We start from the raw sequence: 21,921 nt of genomic DNA, 5'->3' as shown, positions 1-21,921 counted from the left end.
AGGGCATACTGTTGACTCATATCCAGCTTCTTGTTCACTGTAACCCCTAGGTCCTTTTCTGCAGAACTGCTGCCTAGCCATTTGGTCCCTAGTCTGTAGGGGTGCATGGGATTCTTCCATCCTAAGTGCAGGACTCTGCACTTGTCCTTGTTGAACCTCATCAGATTTCTTTTGGCCCAATCCTCTAATTTGTCTAGGGCCCTCTGTATCCTATCCCTACCTGCCACTGTATCTACCACTCCTCCTAGTTTAGTGTCATCTGCAAACTTGCTGAGGGTGCAATCCACACCATCCTCCAGATCATTTATGAAGATATTGAACAAAAGCGGCCTGAGGACCGACCCTTGGGGCACTCCGCTTGATACCGGCTGCCAACTAGACATGGAGCCATTGATCATTACGCGTTGAGCCCGACAATCTAGCCAACTGTCTATCCACCTTATAGTCCATTCATCCAGCCCATACTTCTTTAACTTGCTGGCGAGGATACTGTGGAAGACCGTGTCAAAAGCTTTGCTAAAGTCAAGGAACAACACGTCCACCGCTTTCCCCTCATCCACAGAGCCAGTTCTCATCATAGAAGGCAATTAGATTAGTCAGGCATGACTTGCCCTTGGTGAATCCATGCTGACTGTTCCTGATCACTTTCCTCTCCTCTAAGTGCTTCAGAATTGATTCCTTGAAGACCTGCTCCATGATTTTTCCAGGGACTGAGGTGAGGCTGACTGACCTGTAGTTCCCAGGATCCTCCTTCTTCCCTTTTTTAAAGATGGGCACTACATTAGCCTTTTTCCAGTCGTTCGGGACTTCCCCGGATCGCCAAGAGTTTTCAAAGATAATGGCCAATGGCTCTGCAATCACATCCGCCAACTCCTTTAGCACTCTCGGATGCAGTGCATCCGGCCCCATGGAGTTGTGCTCGTCCAGCTTTTCTAAATAGTCCCGAACCACTTCTTTCTCCACAGAGGGCTGGTCACCTCCTCCCCATGCTGTGCTGCCCAGTGCAGTAGTCTGGGAGCTGACCTTGTTCGTTAAGACAGAGGCCAAAAAAAGCATTGAGTACATTAGCTTTTTCCACATCCTCTATCAGTAGGTTGTCTCCCTCATTCAGTAAGGGGCCCACACTTTCCTTGACTTTCTTCTTGTTGCTAACATACCTGAAGAAACCCTTCTTGTTACTCTTAACATCTCTTGCTAGCTGCAACTCCAGGTGTGATTTGGCCTTCCTGATTTCATTCCTGCATCCCCAAGCAATATTTTTATACTCTTCCCTGGTCATTTGTCCAATCTTCCACTTCTTGTAAGCTTCTTTTTTGTGTTCAAGATCAGCAAGGATTTCACTGTTAAGCCAAGCTGATCGCCTGCCATATTTACTATTCTTTCTACACATCAGGATGGTTTGTCCCTGGAACCTCAATAAGGATTCTTTAAAAAACAGCCAGCTCTCCTGGACTCCTTTCCCCCTCATGTTATTCTCCCAGGGGATCCTGCCCATCAGTTCCCTGAGGGAGTCAAAGTCTGCTTTTCTGAAGTCCAGGGTACGTATTCTGCTGCTCTCCTTTCTTCCCTGTGTCAGGATCCTGAACTCGACCATCTCATGGTCACTGCCTCCCAGGTTCCCATCCACTTTAGCTTCCCCTACTAATTCAAGAAGAGCTTTGCCCCTAGTTGGTTCCTCCAGCACTTGCACCAGGAAATTGTCCCCTACCCTTTCCAAAAACTTCCTGGATTGTCTGTGCACCGCTGTATTGCTCTCCCAGCAGATAGCAGGGTGATTGAAGTCTCCCATGAGAACCAGGGCCTGTGATCTAGTAACTTCCATGAGTTGCCAGAAGAAAGCCTCCTCCACCTCATCCCTCTGGTCTGGTGGTCTATAGCTGACTCCCACCACGACGTCACCCTTGTTGCTCACACTTCTAAACTTAATCCAGAGATACTCAGGTTTTTCTGCAGTTTCATACTTGAGCTCTGAGCAGTCATACTGCTCCCTTACATACAATGCCACTCCTCCACCTTTTCTGCCCTGCCTGTCCTTCCTGAACAGTTTATATCCATCCATGACAGTACTCCAGTCATGTGAGTTATCCCACCAAGTCCCTGTTATTCCAATCACATCATAATTCCTTGACTGTGCCAGGACTTCCAGTTCTCCCTGCTTGTTTCCCAGGCTTCTTACATTTGTGTATAGGCACTTGAGATAACTCGCTGATCATCCCGCTTTCTCAGTATGAGGCAGGACCCCTGCCGTCTTGTGCGCTGCTGCTCGTGCTTCCTCCCGGAATCCCACTTCCCCACTTACCTCAGGGCTTTGGTCTCCTTCCCCCGGTGAACCTAGTTTAAAGCCCTCCTCACTAGGATAGCCAGCCTGCTTGCGAAGATGCTCTTCCCTCTCTTCGTTAGGTGGAGCCCATCTCTGCCTAGCACTCCTCCTCCTTGGAACACCATCCCATGGTCAAAGAATCCAAAGCCTTCTCTCCAACACCACCTGCATAGCCATTCATTGACTTCCACGACGAGGGACTTCAGTTCCTCCAGATGGATAAGATAAGAAGTATGTGTTGGAAAATATGACCCAGATAGGTAGGAGAACCCAAGGACTGCAGGGCTTTTCAGAATTCCTTTAGACCAGAGTGGATAAAAATCAGTGATTTTTTTTTAAATTAAAAATTGGATTTTTAAAATTTAAATTGGGTTTTGATGTAAATGAGATTTTTTTTTAAATGTAAATTAAAAACAGGTTTTTTTTAAAAAATACACCTATTTAAAATTAAATTCAAAATTAGGACTACTTATGTTAAGGCTGAAAGTTAAAATAATCTGTTGAAATCATTTAAATTAAATACAAATTAATAATTTAAAGAGTATATGTTTGCTTGCAACGTTTAAATAAAGTCAACCCACTTCACCTGTTGGAAGTCAGGTGAAGCACCTGAAACCAGAATTTGTTGAAGTGCTAATCCAGCTTTTGACAGCAAGTAGCCTTTTCTGCAGTTGCAGGGAGAATGTTTTTTTTAATTTCAGTTTATTCAACTAGTTCAGTTCGCTGACTAGTTAATTAAAAGTTAAAAAACCAGTGGGAATTGAAAAAACCCGGAAACCTTGTTTTGCCTCTTCAAATCGATTAATAAAAACTAGATGGGAGAGAATGAGATCTACTAGTTCTAAAATCTCACCTGACTTGGTGACCAGAAACAATCAGTCCAATTCACTAACTACTTCCTTTCTTTAATAAATCAGTTGGTTTTAAATGCAAAACACGTTTTTAGTAAACTTACTGTATTTTTCTTATGGATCCATGATAGTTAAGGTAGTTTTATTTAACAAATAAAAAAACATTTAAAATGCTATTTTCGGGCATTTTAAATTTAATTTGAATTTCTATTCAAAGAACTTGACACAAATCACACATAAAAATGAATCGTCATCTAATATACAAGAACTGCATTGTTAACCATTTTCTAACACAAAAATGGTAAAGGTTAAGAAACTGAATAAATGTAAATTAAGCGATATCATAGCTTAAATAAATGTATATAGATACAGTGTATCCTCCTGGTTAGCAAAAAGAAGCACCAAATTTACAGATTCATAGATTCCAAGGCGAGAAGGTACCATTGTGATCATCTAGTCTGACCTCCTGTATAACACAGGCCATAGAACTTTCCCCAAATAATTCCGAGAGCAGAACTTTTAGAAAAACATCCAATCTTGATTTTAAAATTGTCATTGATGGAGAATCCACCACAACCGTGGTAAATTATTCTAATGGTTAATTACTCTCGCGGTTAAAAATGTACACCTTATTTCTAGTCTGAATTTGTCTAGGTTCCACTTGCAGCCACAGCATAGTGTTAGACCTTTTTCTGCAGCATGGAAGAGCTCATTACTAAATATTTCCTGCCCCCCATGTAGATACTTGTAGACTAAACAACTCAACCCTTAACCTTCTCTTCATTAAGCTAAATTGATTGAGCTCCTTGAATCTATTTTTCTAATCCTTTAATCATTCTCATGGCTCTTCTATGAGCCATCTCTAATTTATTATCATCCTTCTTGAATTGTGGGCACCAGAACTGAACACAATATTCCAAGAGTGGTCCACCAGTAGCCAATACAGAGGTAAAATAATCTCTCTCCTCCTACTTGAGATTCCCCTGTTTATGAAGCGTCCCCAGGATCACATAAGCTCTTGGGCCATACGTGTCACACTGGGAAATAATGTTCAGCTGTTAATCTGTCATATCCCCCAAATCTTTTTCAGAGTCACTGCTTCCCAGGATAAAGTCTCCCATTGTGTGACTATGGCCTACATTCTTTGTTTCTAGATATATATGTTTATATTTAGACATATTAAAATGCATATTGTTTGCTTGCTCCCAATTTACCAAGTGGTCCAGATTGTTCTGAATCAGTGACCTGTCCCCTTCATCATTTACTAGTTACCCAGTTTTTGCATTGTCTGCAAACTTTATCAATGATGATTTTAAGTTTTCTTCCAGATCATTGATATAAATGTTAAATAGCATAGAGCCCCGAACTGATCCCCACAGGACCCCCCTGGAAACACACCTGCTCGATTATGCTGTTTATAGTTAGATCGAGACCTATCAATTAGCCAGTTTTTAATCCACTTAATGTGTGCCATTTTAATTTTGTATCATTCTAGTTTTTTAATCAAAATGTCATGTGGTACTAAGCCAAATTCTTACAGAAGTCTAAATATATTACACCAACACTATTAACTTCATCAGCCAAACTTGTAATCTCACTTTTCTCACTACCATGAGGATTTTGAATGGGACCCAATCCAGCAGGCAGGTTCAGAGCAGACCTACTGAATCGGTCCCCATGGGTGAGTTAGGTACTCCTCCATCTACCTTCCCCTGGTTTGTGGATCACTCTAGGGCTCAGAGGGGAGATAGACATCTGTGTAGCTAGAGTGAAGCAGCAATGTGCATGCCCAGAGGCAGAAACTGGGGAACTTTTATAATGAAACTTTAGGCACTGAGTGAATTTAGGCACCTAAAGGGTTAGGTGGCAGCCAGAAAGGAGTTTTGTGGATTGTAGTGAACTCTACAAATGGGAGTTAGGCGCCTAAATCTGGTTTAGGCTCCTAAGTAACTTTGTGAATCTGGGCCTTAGTTTCTCTATTCCTGATCTGTAAAATGAGCATAATAGCACTTCCCTACCTCACAAGAGTGTTGGGGAAGATAAATACAATAAAACTCATGAGATGCTCAGATACTTGGGCAATGGGGGCTGTCTTAACCATAAGGGTAGCCTAAAATTCCTCCTTACCTGTAAGGGGTTAAGAAGCTCAAATAACCTGGTTGGCACCTGAACAAAGGAACCAATGGGGACAAAAGATACTTTCACATTGGGGGGTGGGAGGCTTTGTTTTGGGTTCTTTGTTTCTGTGTTCGTTCGCTCTTGGGACATCAATCCATGTCCTCCAAACCATTCTGAACCAGTCTCTCATATTACAGAAGTTGTTAGTACAGCCAGGCAAGGCGTATTAGTTTATCTTTGTTTTCTCAACTTGTAAATTTTCCCTTTGCTGGAGGGAGGTTTATCCGTGTTTTGTTGTAACTTTGAAACTAAGTCTAGAAGGGGTTCCTCTGTGTTTTGTGCATCTTTTGTTACCCTGTAAAGTTATCTTCCAAACTGATTTTAAGGAGGGGATTTTTACCTTTTCTTTTTTTTTTAAAATAAAATTCTTCTTTTAAGAATGGATTGATTTTTTTTCAGTGTCCAAAGATCCAAGGATTTGGGTCTGTGTTCACTTTGTACCAATTGGTTAGGATATTATTCTCAAGCCTCCCCAGGAAAGGGGGTGTTAGGGCTTAGGGGGATATTTTGTGGGAACAGGAACTCCAAGTGGAACTTTCCCTGATTCTTTGTCTAAATCACTTGGTGGTGACAGCATACTGTTCAAGGACAAGGTGGACTTTGTGCTTTGGGAAAGTTTAAGCTAAGCTGGTAAAAATAAGCTTAGGGGGTCTTGCCTGTGGGTCCCCACACCTGTACCCCAAAGTTGAGAGTGGGGAAGGAACCCTGACATGGTGGCAGAGCGGTGGGATCATTTGGAACCAGAGATAATTTTGAATCAGAAGCACAAACCTTAGGAATTCTTTTTTCTTCTTTTAGCTGCTTGGGGAAAGCAGGAGCTGAGAACAGCTGGAGGTTTTTTTTCCTTTTCTCTTTCTTTGCCTGGAGGAAAAGGTGTTAGGGTTTTTTTTTAAACAAAGGTGTTAGCTACAGCCAGGAAATTCACAAGCAGGTTTTTTTTCCTTTTTAGTTCTTGGGTAAGCTAGGCAAGCAGAAGCTAGGATGTCAAAAAACAAGGTCCAACAGAAACTAGAATTAGCTAAATTTGAAGCTGAAGAGAGACAAAAAGAACATGACAGACAGATAGCCTTAAAACGCTTGGAGTTGGAAGCAGAGGAGAGGAAAGAGGCGAAATGCTTGGAGGCAGAGGCAGAGAAGCACCGCTTGGAGATGGAGTTAATAGCACTTCCCTACCTCACAAGGGTGTTGGGGAAGATAAATACAATAAAACTCATGAGATGCTCAGATACTCAGGCAATAGGGGCCATATAAGTACCTAAGTGAGAGAGAGAGTAGACCAGGAAAAGGGAATGACATGTGCAATGCACATTTGTTTTAATAAAATAATTATATTTCTTAGGAACTATTGCTCATCAATTTCAACATACAGCAGATAAAAAAACTGGGCACATTGTTTTAATTTGCTTCACAATATCATCACAATGTTAAGATCAAGTAAATATGCATCTTGGCAGTATGAATATACTTTCCTTGTGGTCTTCCGACAGTATGCACATAAGCAGGATTCACAAAATCACATTAGGGACTTATAAATTCAAGACCATTTGGTCTATAATGTACATTAATTGAGGGGATCTCTTATTGACAGGTTGAGTTTCTGTGCTGTCTCTGACTAAGGAATTGTTAATAACTACATGTATTAGGAAGGAAAAAGGCATATTGTAATGATACAAAGTTATACAGTATTTAACTATGACAGGTTTCAGAGTAACAGCCGTGTTACATAGTATTTAACTATGATGGACAACACTGTAGAGAACAGTTTTCAGAATGGAGAGAGGTAAATAGTGGTGTCCCTCAGGGATCTGTACCTGGCCCCAGTCCTATTTAACATATTCATAAACAATCTGGAAAATGGGGTAAACACTGAGGTGGAAAAATTTGCAGATGATACAAAACTACTCAAGATAGTTAAGTCCCAGGCAGACTGTGAAGAGCTACAAAAGGATCTCACAAAACTGGGTGACTGGGCAACAAAATGGCAGATGAAATTTAATGTTGATAAATGCAAAGTAATGCACATTGGAAAACATAACCTAACTATACATATACAATGATGGGGTCTAAATTAGCTGTTACCACTCAAGAAAGAGATCTTGGAGTCATTGTGGATAGTTCTCTGAAATCATCCACTCAATGTGCAGTGGCAGTCCAAAAAGCAAACAAAAATGTTGGGAATCATCAAGAAAGGGATAGATAATAAGACAGAAAATATCATATTGCCTCTATATAAATCCATGGCACGCCCACATCTTGAATACTGCGTGCGGATGTGGTCGCCCCATCTCAAAAAAAGATATATTGGAATTGGAAAAGGTTCAGAAAAAGGCAACAAAAATGATTAGGGGTATAGAATTAGCTTTCGTATGAGGAGAGATTAAGAAGACTGGGACTTTTCATCTTGGAAAAGAGGTGACTGAGGGGGGATATGATAGAAGTCTACAAAATCATGAGTGGTATAGAGAAAGTAAATAAGGAAATGTTATTTACTCCTTCTCATAATACAAGAACAAGGGGCCACCAAATGAAATTAATAGGTAGCAGGTTTAAAACAAACACCAGAAAATATTTTTTCACACAACACACTATCAACCTCTGGAACTCCTTGCTAGAGGGTGTTGTGAAGGCCAATACTATAACAGGGTTCAAAAGGAGCTAGATAGATTCATGGAAGATAGGTCTATCAATGGCTATTCGCCAGGATGGGCAGGAATGGTGTTCCTAGCCTCTGTTTGCCAGAAGCTGGGATTGGGTGACAGGGCATGCATCACTTGATGATAACCTGTCTGTTCATTCCCTTTGGGGCACCTGCCATTGGTTACTGTCAGAGGACAGGATACTGGGCTTGATGGACCTTTGGTCTGACCCAGTATGGCCGTTCTTATGAGAAATTGTTACCATGATAGCTGTGCTGACCGAAGTCTGAGCTCCAAAAATCTGCTTTGGCTAAGTTCTGCTCTGATTTATAAACCATACAACTCCAGTTACTTCATTGGGGTGATCAGTGTGTACGTCAAGGCAGAATTTGGCCCATAATCCCTTGATCAGCAGAAAGGTTCTTTGTCAACATTTGAAATGAACCAGAGAAGTAGTCAGAGGCAGCATAAACAGGGCTATAAACTTTAAAGTGATCACTCACATCTGGACTGTCCCTACTGAATCTAGAGCCTCACTTCAAATCAGTTCATTAGAAAAAACCTCCTGGTTCCCTGGTAAAGTTATTACATAATAGGGCTGATTAGATTCAGATTTATAAACTCAAGCCGGGATTGTTTCAGATCCCGAGGTCAGATGTGAATTTAACAGAGGCAAATCTTACGACTGGAAAAATAGCTGCCTCCCACTCCACCAATAATAATCAGCTCTCACAGTTTAAACAAGATTGATCCAGCACTAAGAAAAGCAGCTTTCCCCTAATAGTACATAGATGGAGGGGCCTTTCATGCTTATGTTGCTGATTTATGCATGTGGAACTCAGGCAGCTTTGTTGTGGTGACTGAGATAGAGTGAAAGCAAAATAAGGGACGAACAGGAAGCTTGAACCTTGCTGGACATAAAGGAAGCATCATATTCTGGACGCCAGTGAAATATTTTTTTAAATAAGAAACCAATTTAATATAAGACAGAGATTCAATAAAACACACTGTGACAAAGTTCCTCCTCTGCCTTGGTGGGTCCTGCGCTTATGGGCAGATTTGCTCGCCTCAGAGGTTCACAGCAGCCCTCAGTTTGGCCACTTTTGCTAGTGGCTCAAACCTGCCGTTCACTCAGCTAACCTCATCACTGGCCAGCATGGGGAAAAGGAAGGAGAACAATCCCCACAGTCTCTGCTGATCCACTTAGTGAGTCGGGGACAGGCCAGGGACCTTTCCCTCTGGTGGTACCCACAGTCCAGGTCAACTCCTCTTATATCCAACAGGGGGGAGGGGGAACCTGGGCCTGCTCTCTACTCTGGGTTCCAGCCCAGGGCCCTGTGGATCACAGCTGTCTACTGTGTTTCTTGTAACAGCTGTGTGACAGCTACAACTCCCTGGGCTACTTCCCCATGGCCTCCTCCCAACACCTTCTTTATCCTCACCACAGGACCTTCCTCCTGATGCCAGATAGCATTTGTACTCCTCAGACCTCCAGCAGCACACCCTCTCACTCTCAGCTCCTTGCACACCCCTCACTGACTGAAGTGAGGTCCTTTTTAAACCACTTGCCCTGATTAGCCTGCCTGTCTTAATTGATTCTAGCAGCTGCTTAATTGGCTCCAGATGTCCTAATTAGCCTGCCTGCCTTAATTGGTTCCAGCAAGTTCCTGATTGTTCTGGAACCGCCCCTGTTACCTTACCCAGGGAAAAGAGACTTGCTTAATCTGGGGCTAATATAGCTGCCTTCTATCACTCTCCTGTAGCCATCTGGGCCGACCCTGCCACAACACTCAAATACACTAAAAATATTATTATTGTTTGCTGTTTGAGTTGCAGTAGTGTTCAGGGGCCCCAGTCTATTACGACAGTCCCTGAAAGCTACTCTAACTGGACTGGGAGTCAAACTGCCCCACACCAATTATGGAAATCATAAGCATGCAGATGTGGTGTAAGCCTTCACATGGCCTGCGCACATCCAACCATGTATACATTTGAAGGGCAGGGCCTCTGTACTGATTAGGAAGTTTCTTAGTTCTTTTATGTGAACACATTATGCATAGTTTCTGTTTTTAAAGCTGGGAAATGATTTTTATATATTTAAAATTTATATTTTCCATGCCCTGTGACACATTTCCACTACCTTTTCTGGAATACAGCATCTCTTTTAGGAAGTAACCTTTCCTGTTTGGATTTCTAGGATCACAGTGACAGCGATGTGTAACATGGACTTCAGTCGATTTCCCCTGGACTCACAGACTTGTTCTCTGGAGCTGGAAAGCTGTAAGTTGTATAGATGTTCTTAGCTGCAAGTCCCCCTTAGCTGACTGTACACATTGGTAGGTTATACATACTTCAGAATAAAGAAAAATAATATTTTAGGCCCTGAGTCAAAGCCTGTTGAAGTCAATGAGTGTCTTTCCACTGAGTCAATAGGCTTTGGATCAGGTCCTTATTTGTGAAGGGAGGGAGCGTGTGTGTGTATGTGAGAGAGAGAGAGCGCGTTTGTAGTAGATGACACAAATTAAAAACAACAAAAGTCAAACTTGGGTCTTACTCCATGGGCCGGTGACTATTACGACATACTGGCTTGGAGGGAAAACTCAGAATTCCTGTTGTGTTGGTTGGCTCTGTTTGGGAGATGATGTTTGAAACCATCATGGAGGACAATTGCTACTCTTTTCAATTTCAATTTATGTACCTTTCATCCCCAAAGACTCTAACGTGCTTTACAAATGATAGGCCGGAGCCTGCAAGTACTAAAGTACATGAGCAGTCCCACTGAGTTCAACTTGGGTAATTCAGTTCAACTTAATGGGACTCACCAGGGGCATGAAGTTGCCTTCATGCTTAAGTGCTGGATTCACAAAGAAACTTTTAGGTACCTAGAAAATCACTGGGATTTACAAACCTGGGTTAAGCACATAGGCTCCTTATTCACTGGTGGATAGAGCACTCATCTCTAGAGGTGGGAGACACAAGATCCAGTCCCTCCAGAGTGCAACAGGTGAGACTGAGGGAACCCCACATCAAAATATCCCATAGCCCAGTGCTTAGAGCGTTCACCTTAGAGGTGATGACAGATCCCTGTTCAAATCCTGTTGCTTCCTCAGGTGGAGGGGGGACTTGAACCAGGGAACTTCCACATTCCAGGTGCGTGTCCTATCCCCTGGATAGGGTGACCATATTTTCTTCTGCTGAATGCAGGACACCTGATGAAATTATTCATATTCAAGCGAGTTCAGCAGCAATCCAACAGAACTATGCAGTACAAACGTTCAAGTTGACTGAGTTCCCGTTAAAAAGAAATACTGCGTAGTTGGATTCTTTTTATTTACATTCTTATCTTTAAGGCTTTAGGGTTCACAAGGGAGAGGTCACACACACACACACACACTCCCGTTCACCTCTCTCACACGGGGGGTGATCGACCGACCAACCTGACCCTCCCTGCCCAGCGCTCTCTGCCCTCCATGCCTGGCTGGGCCCCTGGGATGGACCCGCCTCTCCTGGCACATGGTGCTGCGTCTTCCCGAGGCAACAGGTGTGTGGGGTTGCGGCATGCAGGGTCACATACTCACCCCCCACCCCAGTTTCTGCCAGGGTTCACACCAGAATGTGGCCAGCAGCAGCCTTTCGGCCTTGTGTGGGAGGGAAGGGACAGAAGCTGCTTCCAGACGCAGAGGGGATGGGGGAAAGGGATGACCTGGCCCCTGTCTTTGCAGAGCTAATCTCTTCTTCTCTCACCCTCATGGCTGGAAGCAGCTTGTCCCTTCCTGCCTGCACAGTGTTGAAAGGCAGCTAACACTTCGAGGCTGCTGCTGGCCAATGACATAACCCAGCTGCCTCCTGTCCCCACCGGCTACAGTGCGGGCAGGAAGGGGTTGAGCCCTAAGGATGCATTGTGCACCAGGGCCCAGGGAACCTGACTGCAGGGGCTTCAGCGAACTGGCCAGAGAGGTGGCTCAGCAGGGGCGGGTGCCTAGGGGACAGAGCAGCCCCACACTCTCTGGGGGCAAGACCCAGGGCTGGGGTCGGGGGTGTGTGAAGAGGGTGCTAAGCCCCTGCCCTGGAGGCTGCTGTGGAGCCTGCAGGTTTGGGCCATGAACAAGCGGGAAATTGCTTCTCCCCTCTCCCCCCCCCCACCACTCCAGAGTTTAGCTGAGGGGCAGAGAGGCTTCCCCATGCCAGCGCTGGGTGGGGCTTTGACACATGGAGAGCTTGCCTCCTTCTGGCGAGCACCCTGAGCCGGAGGGTCTTGGCAGTGGGGAAGGGAGGGAGCCTGCTGGCCAGGCTGCTGCTGAGCTGAGTGCTCTGACCAGAAGCTTAATTTCCGCACAGCCCTGGGAGTGGGACACGTCCCACTGATGGGGATATGGAGGAGCAATGGGGTTCCAGGGGGGCAAAGGGACAAAGCAGGAAGAGGACAGTGAGAGGGGGAGCACGTAAAGGGCTGATGGGTGGGAAACAGGGGTGACATGTAACTGGCTGTTGCCTGGTGTCTGTCCGCACTCATCAGCCACCGCAACTCTCAGCACACAGCCAGTGCCAGCTGGAAATGGGATGGGGTGGGGGCAGGGCCCTGTTGGCCGAGAGCCGGCATACAGCGAGGGCTGTGCTGATGGATCAGCTGGCCCTGCATGCTGCAGCTTTGCCCTGCCACCCGCCTTGCACATCCACCCCCATCGTCGGCCACTGGACCCCCTTCTCCCCCACTCACCAAATGGCCCACCTGATGATCACTTTAGATAAGCTATTACCAGCAGGACAGTGGGGTGGGAGGAGGTATTGTTTCATATTCTCTGTGTATATATAAAGTCTGCTGCAGTTTCCACGGTATGCATCTGATGAAGTGAGCTGTAGCTCACGAAAGCTTATGCTCAAATAAATTGGTTAGTCTCTAAGGTGCCACAAGTACTCCTTTCTTCATTGGTGGGAGGGTGGCTGATGAGCAGGGATCTGGCCAGCAGCAGGACCTGTCAGTACTGATGTGGGGAGGAGGGATAGAAAATACAGGACAATTTGCCTGTTTTTAAGAAAAAGTCAGGACACCTGCAGGAGGGCTTAAATTACGGGACTGTCCCTTTAAAAACAGGATGTCTGGTCACCCTACCGTTGAACTAAAAAGTTATGAGGGAAATCCTCTTTCTCCTCCTTTGGTGTTTTGTGTAAGCCTGTCTATATGGGCCTCATTGGGTAAGTCTGAGCAAGTTAGGCAAAGGAAAGCCTGTCTTCTCTAGATTCATGCGTCGCTCTCGGGCTGAGGCATCTGGATATCTGGCGTGGGGCTGCAGCGCACATGTGCAAAGGCAGAAACATAAGTGTTGAAGGAACTTTTACTGGAAAAATTTAGGCACTGAGCAATTTTAGTTGAATTTGTGAATCCCACTGGGGCCTGATTCTGGGATCGAGGCACCTAAAGTGGCAATTAAGTGCCTGAATCCTTTTTGTAAATCCAGCCCTAAATGTCTTAAACAACAGTGTTTCCACTGCTATCCTCAGGAGATTATTCATCAGTCTCCCAAGACCAGTTACCTAATTGTTCTGATGTTTCTCCAGATATTTAGCCTCAATTTTCCTTTGCTAAATTTCATCCCTTTCTTCCCTCATTATGCTCATATATCCCACTAAATAATTCCTCTCTCTCTTTTGTGTTTATACCCTTCAAATATTTGTTGACTTGTTACCTATGGTGATACCTCTCACCTTCAATTACATCTTTCAAATAAGATTTTAGATGGCTGTCTCTCATTTTCCCCCTAAATTTGGCCAGATTAATCATAATTACTTCCTATAAACTTTCCTCATAAACCCATCTTTTCAGCCCCTTAATCAATTCTGGTGTTCATCTCTGAATCTTCACTAATTCGTCTACATTTTTCTGGTAGTGTGGTGATCAGAAATGTACCATTCTAGTTATACATCAGTGCTGTATAAAGGCGGACATGGACCATGATGTGATGTCTTTTGTTTGGCTTTTTGTGCTGCTACATTACATCATAGGGCAAGATCCTTATTTAATCTACTGTCCATTAAAAACCCTATTTATTTGGCATTACTGCATTCCAAAGATGTATCTGTGTTTCAGGTTATTTTCTGCAGATACATTCATCTGCATTTTTTCCAAACACAATTCAATGTTATTTTCCACCCATACTTCCAACCTCCTTAGTACCTTTTGCATTATTAGTCTGTCCTCACTAGTATTTGTGATATTCCCTAATTCAGAGCCTGATCCTGCACCAGAGTCCATGAAACATGGACCCTTGCACCAAGCAGATCACAATGCAGGACTGTGGCCTTAGAATCATTTGTGAATCTCACTAATATGTTCCTTATCCACACATAGTAACTTTTAATACTGACTGTTTACGTGAAATATCCTAAAGCCAAGTCACATTGTGTCTTTTTTTCTTTTCTTTTTTTCTGAAGATGCTTACACTGATGAAGATCTGATGCTTTATTGGAAAAATGGGAATGAATCCCTGAAAACCGATGAGAAGATTTCCTTGTCTCAGTTTTTGATACAAAAGTTTCATACTACTTCCAGACTTGCTTTCTACAGTAGCACTGGTATCATTCTTCTTAAAATGGTTTTATTATTCTTTTGCCATATATTTATAGTTCAATTTCAAACATTTGCCAGGTGAAATTTAAATGAAATTTTTGTAAGAAGTACTTGAGTAATAGTCCTTGTCTCTTTCCCTTTGCCCTTGTCATCTTTGGGATTATAGATCATTATAGTTTATGTGCTGTGAACGATCTGAAGAATATAGAATCCCCCCACCCTGAATATATTCACAATTATAGGTTGTCTACTCTTCTAAAGTAAATAAATGATTTTCTGAAAGATGTAGCAGCTCTGTATGTGTCATTAAAATGCTCTTCATGACACTTTTTCCCCTTCCCAACAGGATGGTACAATAGACTATACATAAATTTCACTTTACACCGCCACATCTTCTTCTTCTTGCTCCAAACCTATTTCCCTGCCACTCTAATGGTCATGCTATCGTGGGTGTCCTTCTGGATTGATCGCAGAGCTGTACCTGCTAGAGTGTCACTAGGTGAGGGCAATTAACATCAACCATGAGTGTGGCAAAACCTTTGAATTTGGAAGAGTAGGGGGAGGGGGAATTCTCTGTTTCATTTGTTAAATATGCTAGGAAAATACATGTGTATTTTATCTGATAATTAAAGTAGTCTAAGGCCTGTGCTTTGTCTTATGTTCTTCATTGTTGAATTGATTCTTTGTGATTGATAAATCTTCTAGATCTGAATTTAAATCAGGGCAGAAGATGGAACTGTATTTTAAAAAGAGATGGAAGCACAGAAAAGAGATTCCAGTGTTTGTGAACTAGTGAATCAAGATTTCTAATTATAGACCCAACCTAGCAGTCCTGAAATGGGCTTTAAAATAAATGAGAGTTTTGTCTAATTCAGGACTGTTGGAATTTCTTTTGTTTAAAAAACAAAAAAAGAAACAGATGTGCTCAGTTATTAATGTCTAGGTCAGAGAGAGACTGAGATGTAATGAAAAGTCTAGTGTATCTCTCTGAATATGACTGCATATGACTTCTTATAAATACAGAGTAAAAATAGCATGTTACTCCCATAGTTTGTGATACTTATAGAGCTACACACTGTAACAAGCATCTGAAAAAAGCAGCAGAGTCTGCTCAAGTGACAGAACTTCACTAGTTTGGAAAGACCTGATTAAAGTCACACAAATGCTCTTTGGCTCTGGCACTCAATTGTTAAGCGGCTATTGCAAACTGGTGAAAATTAGGGAAAGTATTTTACTTTTATCACCACAGAGTACCTGCTTAACTGTAAAATGTATACTATGGATACAGTGGATGCCATTAAAAACTTTTCAATTACCTTAGCTAAGGTGAGCACATGATGACTTTTCTGTCACATCATGTCATGCAAGACATTTCCACACTCACACACAAGATTTAACATAAATGGCTTTCCCTTTTGAGACAATGATTCCAGTCAAGTCCACTTCAGCAGTGACCAAAAGTCTTTGGTCATTGACTGCTGTTTGGTGAACCGTGTAAAACAAATTGATGCTCTCAGTGAACCAAGAGTCCTTATCATCACTGGCACACTGGATGATAGCTAAAGCAGAAAAAAATGACTAAATGGCAATCTAATGAGTGGTCCCTGTAGGTTAGGGCTGAAGCATCACTTCCTAATTAAACACTAGAGAGTTAAAGAGAATCACAAGGGAAGTGGTGGCTGCTCCATTACATTTAAAAATTTGACTAGACAGAGTGCTCAGGAACGCAGTGTAGGGGAAAATCCTGCATTGTGAGGCAGCTAGACAAGATGACCTAATAAATCATTTCTAGAGGCTATGAATGGTGCTGAGTATAGTACCGTATTTTGAGACAAAACTAATTAATAGTAGATGCCTTCTGAACTATATTTAGCATATGAAGTACATTTTTGTGGGGATTTTTCCAGGGATAACCACAGTGCTGACCATGTCAACAATCATCACTGGTGTAAACGCCTCCATGCCTCGAGTTTCCTACATCAAAGCTGTGGACATTTACCTCTGGGTCAGTTTTGTGTTCGTCTTTCTCTCAGTGTTGGAATATGCAGCAGTGAACTACCTTACCACAGTGCAAGAACGGAAGGAAAGGAAGTTGCGAGAGAAGGTGAGAGACAATCTTTTTAGATGTGACATGCTTTATATTGGGTGTTTTGGGAAACGGAATGGGAAAACTCTGACATTCATGGTGTGTGATTAATTTGTCTACAATGCTGAAGCTGACACTGAAGTACTGACACCACAAAAACAGGAGTTGATCTCTTCGATGATGATGATTATACAAAAGGAAGAGAGAACGAAACAAAGATCAGAACTGGGGATGTTTGCAACCTGGGACTTTGGCAGAGACCATATGTGGAGAGTAAGAGGGGGGAAATCCAGAGTGATATTTCCCTGTGGTCGCCACAATTTATTTTTAAAGTTACAGCTAATGGATTATTCTGAGTGAATTAAAGACCTCTAACTCACAATCAGGTACATTTTAAATATTGGGTTCAATAAAAGTAATAGTAGAATTGTTTTTTGGCACAAAACACACTTAAGCAACAAACAGTCTTTATATTTATTCTTTTAATGTGCCATGAAAGGCCGTGGTGCTAAGTGAATCATTTTTATGCTTTTCACGCATGCTGTTGGGTAATTTAAAAGAATCTTTTAAAAAAAATGTACCTGTTTCACTGAAAGCCCATTTAATGGCTGAATACCTTTTCTGTACTTCCTTTCTCATGGTTGGTATCGAAAGGAGTTTGTGTGTAAATATTAGCTGTCTCTTCTCTAATCAGTCTGTTCCTCAGTCCTGAATCTTCAAGATCTGTCATGAGCCTCCTTCACCTCATGCTCCTCTGCCACAGTTCCTTGGCCTTCAATAAGCTTTCCTCCTTTGGCCCAGTTATGAATTCTGAGGTCTCACTCTCTATTTTCCATCCCTCCAGCTGTCCCTTTGATTCCATCATTTCCCAGTTACACAAACATGCTAATAGTATCCCTCAACTGTCTCTCCATTTACCATTCCACCTCCCTGACACTGCTAAGGTAATTGAAGAAGCTGCTCACTACTACTGCCTTTTCTCTCTTTTGCCTCACTCTCGGTTCACTCCAATCTGGTTTCCATCCTCTCCATTGAAACTGCTGTCATCAAGGTATCCCATGATCTCTTCTTGACCGAGTCTAATGTATTCTGCTCCATTCTTATTCTCCATAAGCCCGCTGCAACCTTCAGTACTACAGTGTCTCTAATACCTCTCTGCAACCCCACAATACACTGCCTCCTCTTTAATATCTGTCCACCTTTGGCTTTTGAGAACCTATACTTTCTTGGTGGCTCTCCTGCTCTTTACAGGAGTTCCACAGGACTGAATTTGTGGTGCACTTCTCTTCTACATCTTGTCACTGCATGGCTTCATCCACTCATACAACTTCCGCTATCATTTCTGTGCTGATAATTCACAAATCTGCCTTTCAGCCTGCCCTGATGTCCAGGCCTGCATATCTTAGTGTTTCTGCAACATGCCTTGGACAGTTCATTGCCAGATCACACACAACATTGCTGAAACTGAACATTTATTTGTCCTCCTAAACCTCCTTTCCTTCGCCATTGCCATTCATCAAATCACCATCCTTCTGGACAATGATTGAGGCTTTCAACCTCAGGTAATTTTTGACTCCTACTTCTCCCATGCCGCTTCTTCCTTCCCATTTAAAAAATACGACCTTTCTGTCTGTGCCCTGGTTATCTCCCACCTTGATTACTGAGGCAATCCTCTCTCTGATGCATCTTCAATCTGTCCAAGATGCAGCTGCAAAAGTTATCTTGCTTGACTAATGGTTGGACAATTACGTTACTTTTGAATCCCTCCACCAGTTCCCTCTGTATCAAGTTTAAACATTATCACTTTGTGCCTCCTCCCATTCTACACTCTATGTATAGAATAACCTCCAAATCCTGACATGCCAATCCAATGCTCCTCCCTCTTTCAAATCCCCCCTAGAATCTCATTGTTTCCATGACAAATGCTTATTCATGTCTAATGATTTCTCCCCTCCAACATTGTTTAGAGGAGAAGAGAGTGAATACAGGGAAACTATTCACACACACACAAAGCTTCACTTAAGCCTGCCAACTCCTTCGGGTATTCCAGTGCATCTTGTTGTATCTGTGCCTCTCTATTAGACTATAAGATCCGCAGAACATAGACTCTTTCTGTCCTGTCTAAACTCTGAACACATCAGTGCTTAGCAAATAATAATAATTCAGCCTTGATAAATTCTACTGACCCAGAGCAGGTCATTTTTATGGAAAGTAAAATATCATTAGTTTTTTCGTTATCTGTCACCAGGGTAAAAAGAGGATGAGTAGGTTTTTGTGCCTGTGCTGGTAAGTTTTCAGGACAGCTCAGTGATGGCACAACTTGTCATTTGCGTCACAAATTTTCTTTCAATTGCTGATATCCCTCCACTGAATTGTATCACCATGCAATAAAGGAAGCAGGCTGAAAAGGCTGATTATACAAATCAAGAGCTTTTTATTTACCCTCAGATACAAGGCAATAATAATCATTAAGGATCATCAAGGAAACTGTGTGTTTGTTATCTCTAATGGGGTTATAGGGAAGTATGGCTTAGTGTCTGAGTGGAGTGAGGGCTCTTTAAGAGACACAAGAGACTATTATCTCTCACTGGAATAAATGTTGACCTCTTTAGCCAATGCCATTCAGCTGTGAAAGTCCCAGGGAATCCAAATTTGGATTTTTGCACTCCCCAGAAATGGATTGTGGTAGTATGGTGGCCTGAAGTCATTCAGCACGTCTCTTCCCTATATTTGTGTGTGCACATGTGTACATGGGAATACATCATCGATGGATTAAGACTACATTGGGACCAGAACCATCTCAACTTTGGGCTTGCTCTCTCCTCCCACTATCTTCCTAGACACCTGGCAGTGTACACAACACCTATTAAATAAATCAGAGTCATTCAGCTCCTAGTCATTGTCTGTGACCTTCCCTCAGGCCAAATCATACTCTAACCTGGGGACTAAGAGTCACCTGGGTCCAACAGTATTTCTCTTCCTCTTGGGTCCTACAGCAATTGGCCTGTAGCAATCTGGTGCTTACTATTGCATCCTGGATTGGTCAACGAATGGGCCTGATGCTAAAGATCCTGATTTAGGAGATTAAGGAATATAATGTGGCTGCTCATAGAGAGACAAAAATAAAATTACATTTAAAAGATCAAAGATCATGGGTTCCACCTGTACTTACATTTTATACTTAGCTTGAAGGCAAGTGTGTTATAAACACAGTTTAAATTGGGTTGTAGCCAAACAAGACTTCTAAAAAAAAATCCCATCACTGATGGGAACAAGCTATTTAGAACAACTGTGTTGTAGCCTAGGTCTGAAGAATACCACAGTTCTTGTAACAGTACTTGAGCCCATGTGCATTGACCAGCGACATCATTTTGCTACAACTGGATCTGAGACAATAGACTCTTTTTTCAGTTTATGAATTGACTGTGAGCAGTTTGTTTTGTTGTCCAAAATTATTTGCCAAATTATTTACTTTGTCAGTGAGTTCATGAGCACTGTGCTTATGAGTATTTGGTATTTAGAATTCGAGATGCATTAACTGTTTTGATTAAACCAGTGGGATGAGTTTCACCCCAGATATTTTTCCTGTTCTCCGGCTGGATATGTGTAAGCTTTAGAATCAGGTTTCCAGAGGGAATACTTACATTTATGACATCAAAACTTACTTTCTGTCAGTATTTTTCTCATCTTTGCTTAAAATGCTGTTTCCACAAACATTACTGCCTCTTGCGCTATAATATCCATAGAAACGGAACATGAAAAGGAATGCAAAAGCAGCCAGAGGGAACTGAATTAACTGGGAAAAACTCCTGGTCAGGTTTTATTTCAATCAAACCAATTTCCCATCCCTAATTAGCACATAGGATTTCAGAAACAAACCCGGACCCAATATAAAGTTGCAACCAGTATGGCTAGTCAGCAACTTTTCGTGTCAGAAAACTTAAGCTTTAATAGAGAACCATATCACAGCTGAACTATAATGTGCAGCTCCAGTGTTTACAAGCTGTCCATAAAAAGAAAGCTCTCATCTTTGCCTCCACTATTTTCGTTCAGTGTTTGACTATTGTTTGCTTGTTCGTTTCTTTCTCAGTTTCCATGTACATGTGGAATACTTAATACAAAAACGATGATGCTGGATGGAACCTACAGTGAATCTGATGCCAACAGCCTGGCAGGATACACAAGAAGCCAGATAGTGATTGAGGAAGAAAAACAGGACAAGATGGTGGTTCATTTGGCCATGAGCAATGAATCTAATTCATCGAGAAAGAGAGGGCTGAAAGGCCATGTTGGCCTGCGCATCATCCAGAACACCCACGCGATTGATAAATACTCAAGAATAATATTCCCAGGCACCTATATATTTTTTAACTTGATATACTGGTCTGTCTTTTGCTAGACATACCGAGGCAGAAGCCCTTCACAGGACTGTGTGGATGTTTTTTTTAAAAAGTTCAGTTTGGCTGCTAAGCTAGAAAAACAGTTCGACTAGTGTACCTGTGGAGCATAAAGCACTGGATATGTCCTGCAACGGGCACATTCGTCCAAGGCTTCCCAGAGAATTTGGTGTGTCAATTACTCTGTACGCCAAATCCCCATCTCCCCTCTGCTCTCTTGGTTTGCCCAACAGCTACTGTATATATATACTGGACAATACTGATAATGCCTGATGTGCACTGGGGCCCAGATCCTCAAAGGGATTTAGGTGCCAATTCCCATTTATTTCAATCGGAGTTAGGTTCCTAAATACCTCTGGAAATCTAGGCCAGGGCAACTACCACAAAAGAATCACCCAGCTGCCACTGCTGGATTAAAGTGTGAGTTCCAATGGCTGTGCTGAGGGGCCTGAAATAGACAACTGTTAGACTGCTTAATAAGAACTCAGCTTTGAAAGCTCTACATGAAAACAGAGCTCACTTTAGACCATTGTTTTTCTTTTTCCTTTGCTTATAAACAAATGGCATCTTTTTAGGATCTACTTTCATCAAGCCATCAGGCAAAATCCTGCAGTCCTTACACAAACCTCCCATTACATAAGTGGAATTGCTGCCTGGGTGAGAGCTGCAGAATTCACTCTACCAAGTCTAGCCAATTAGTTTGTTTTGAATTAAAAATGAGGAGGAATGGTAAAGTAAAGCCAAGAAATCCCACCCCCCCCAAAGTTGGGCAGCAGGAGCGCTGGAGCTTATTTACAATGACAACTTGGAAGTTTAAATAAGCCTGTTCACTCCTTACAAACGGGCCTTGGCGTGCAGTAAAGCGACCATGAGTGCTTTCCCCTCTAA

General features: G+C 42.5%; 1 protein-coding gene across 1 annotated transcript in view; it reads left to right on the top strand.

Moving 5' to 3' along the window:
• The window catches only part of LOC140908831 (gamma-aminobutyric acid receptor subunit rho-2), a 60,585-nt gene extending 39,544 nt beyond the window's left edge, over positions 1–21,041 (top strand). The window contains exons 5-9 of the mRNA XM_073336714.1: positions 10,183–10,265; positions 14,415–14,555; positions 14,897–15,049; positions 16,458–16,654; positions 20,727–21,041. Coding sequence (XP_073192815.1) covers positions 10,183–10,265; positions 14,415–14,555; positions 14,897–15,049; positions 16,458–16,654; positions 20,727–21,035 — 883 coding nt within the window. The 3' untranslated portion in view covers positions 21,036–21,041. The remainder of the gene's footprint in view (positions 1–10,182; positions 10,266–14,414; positions 14,556–14,896; positions 15,050–16,457; positions 16,655–20,726) is intronic.
• The last annotated feature ends 880 nt before the right edge of the window (positions 21,042–21,921 follow it).

The sequence above is a fragment of the Lepidochelys kempii genome, chromosome 3, assembly GCF_965140265.1.
Source record: "Lepidochelys kempii isolate rLepKem1 chromosome 3, rLepKem1.hap2, whole genome shotgun sequence".
NCBI lineage: Eukaryota > Metazoa > Chordata > Testudines > Cheloniidae > Lepidochelys > Lepidochelys kempii.
The sequence above is the reverse complement of the archived record's forward strand: the minus strand, read 5'-3'. Positions and strand labels throughout refer to the sequence as shown.